The 1,992-nt window shown below is 50.4% G+C and overlaps 1 protein-coding gene across 1 annotated transcript in view; it reads left to right on the plus strand.

The window, feature by feature from the left end:
* The window catches only part of LOC311114268 (histone H2A), a gene marked incomplete at both ends in the record, with an annotated part of 387 nt that extends 110 nt beyond the window's left edge, over positions 1-277 (plus strand). Inside the window, one exon of the mRNA XM_084189527.1 lies at positions 1-277. This exon is cut by the window's left edge and continues 110 nt beyond it. Within this exon, the coding sequence (XP_084045653.1) occupies positions 1-277 (277 nt within the window).
* Between the last annotated feature and the right edge of the window lie 1,715 nt (positions 278-1,992).

Consider the following 1,992-nt stretch of genomic DNA (forward strand, 5'->3'; position numbering starts at 1 on the left):
AGGCAACTACGCCGAGCGTGTGGGCGCTGGCGCACCAGTCTACCTGGCCGCCGTACTCGAGTACCTGACTGCTGAGATCCTGGAGTTGGCCGGCAACGCTGCCCGTGACAACAAGAAGACTCGTATCATCCCCCGTCACCTGCAACTGGCCGTCCGTAACGACGAGGAGCTGAACAAACTGCTCGGCGGTGTGACCATCGCTCAGGGTGGTGTGCTGCCCAACATCCAGGCAGTCCTACTCCCCAAGAAGACCGAGAAGGCAGTCAAAGCCAAGTAAATTCGCTACTGCGACTTCAACTTGACTACTCAACCCCCAAAGGCTCTTTTAAGAGCCAACCACCTAGCTCTCCAAAAGCGCAAAGTACCTTTCTATGACCGCAATACATTGAGTGGGTGTATACACAACTATTTCGACATTCTGTGCCCACATGAGGCCTTGCATGAACAACAACACCTACTTGGCCTCATTTGCCATAGCAGGCTAGCATTAGATGATACGTGCCTATAAGCTGTCACTCTTGACTTTGGCGACTATTATTGCGCGTAAAGGGCCGGCGGCGTCCTATTGCGCGCGCACCGGGAGTTTGAGTTTTGGAGAGGCCGGGCCTCCCGTCCAATGGCCAACGGAGGAGGCCTGCGAAACGGGCCAATCGGGGTGGTGGGGAGATGGTGTCCAATCAGCAGGCGCCACTGCCGGCTTTATAAACTTCACATAGGCATTTCGAGGCTATACTCCCGACTGTCAGAGCAGCGCCATGGCCAGAACCAAGCAAACCGCTCGCAAATCGATTAGTTACCGGAGTGTAACTCCAGTTCTATGAGTGGAGCGGAGCCCCATAGGGGAGCTATGCTCCTAGTGGTTTACCCTCTGCCCTAAGGCAGATGCAGCCTGAAGCAAAATTATGCACACACCTACAGCCAATAGGAGTACAGGTGTCCCTATATAAGGAACCCCGTTCCCTCAATCTGCCTCCCGAGATATTATCTTCAGCGAGACTAGAGAGGGTCGGTAGGGCCTTAAGTCCTATGGGGCTCCGCTCCACTCATAGAACTGGAGTTACACTCCGGTAACTAATCGTTCTATATCGTGGAGCTCCGCCCCATAGGGGAGCTATGCTCCTAGTGGTTTAAGGCGGAGCGAAACGCTCCAAAATGTACTCCCTGCCGAGCCTAACACTTCCCATTAAAAAATGAAAAGGTCAAGCCCAGCAATGGCTGCAACCAATTCCCGCAGTACTGCGACTAAAAACCCATCAGGGCGTCACAATATACCGCGTCATCGGTTATAGACCCGCCCCATCTAGCTCAATGACAATGTCAATGGCTATTGGGCAGATCAATAGAATAGACGCCGTGCTAATCTGACTAGCAGATAGCCGTGCCTCAATATTCTATGGAACAAAATATACCAGTCATACTAAACTGAACCTCAGATAGATGACCTCACATTCTGTCCACTCAATACATGTTTCTATATGCTGACACTGTCAGCCAGGAGACATGCCACAGAATATGCTCTTCATCCGAAGCGGACCTGATAGAGACCAGTCTATCATCCTGCTTCTCCCTCCTCTACCTCAAGATTCCCCTTCAGCTGTGCTGAGTGCAATCGAGATTGGAGTTTAAAAGGCTTATTCTTGACATAAGTCTTCCTAACCAGAGCGGACCTGATTGGAACCTGTCCAAGGTCCTGCTCTGTCCTCCTTTTCTAGCTCAAGAACGCCTTTCAGCTCTGCTGAAATTCGATCGAACAAAAGAGTTAGAAAACATGTCCATAATATGTTACTTCTAATAAAAGCGGACTTATGAACTTATTCACAATCCTGCTTTCTTTCTCTATTCTGCTCATGATCTCCCTTCAGCCACGCTGAGTACAGACCGAGCCAAAGAGTTAGAAGACATATCCAACAGATAGAAACGGATAAAAGGAGACGGTGTCGACCATGACGCTGCTCTACAAATATCCTCTACCTCTGTTCCTCTGAAAAGAGC

The sequence above is a fragment of the Coregonus lavaretus genome (genome assembly GCF_964263955.1).
Source record: "Coregonus lavaretus genome assembly, contig: HAP1_SCAFFOLD_1545, whole genome shotgun sequence".
NCBI lineage: Eukaryota > Metazoa > Chordata > Actinopteri > Salmoniformes > Salmonidae > Coregonus > Coregonus lavaretus.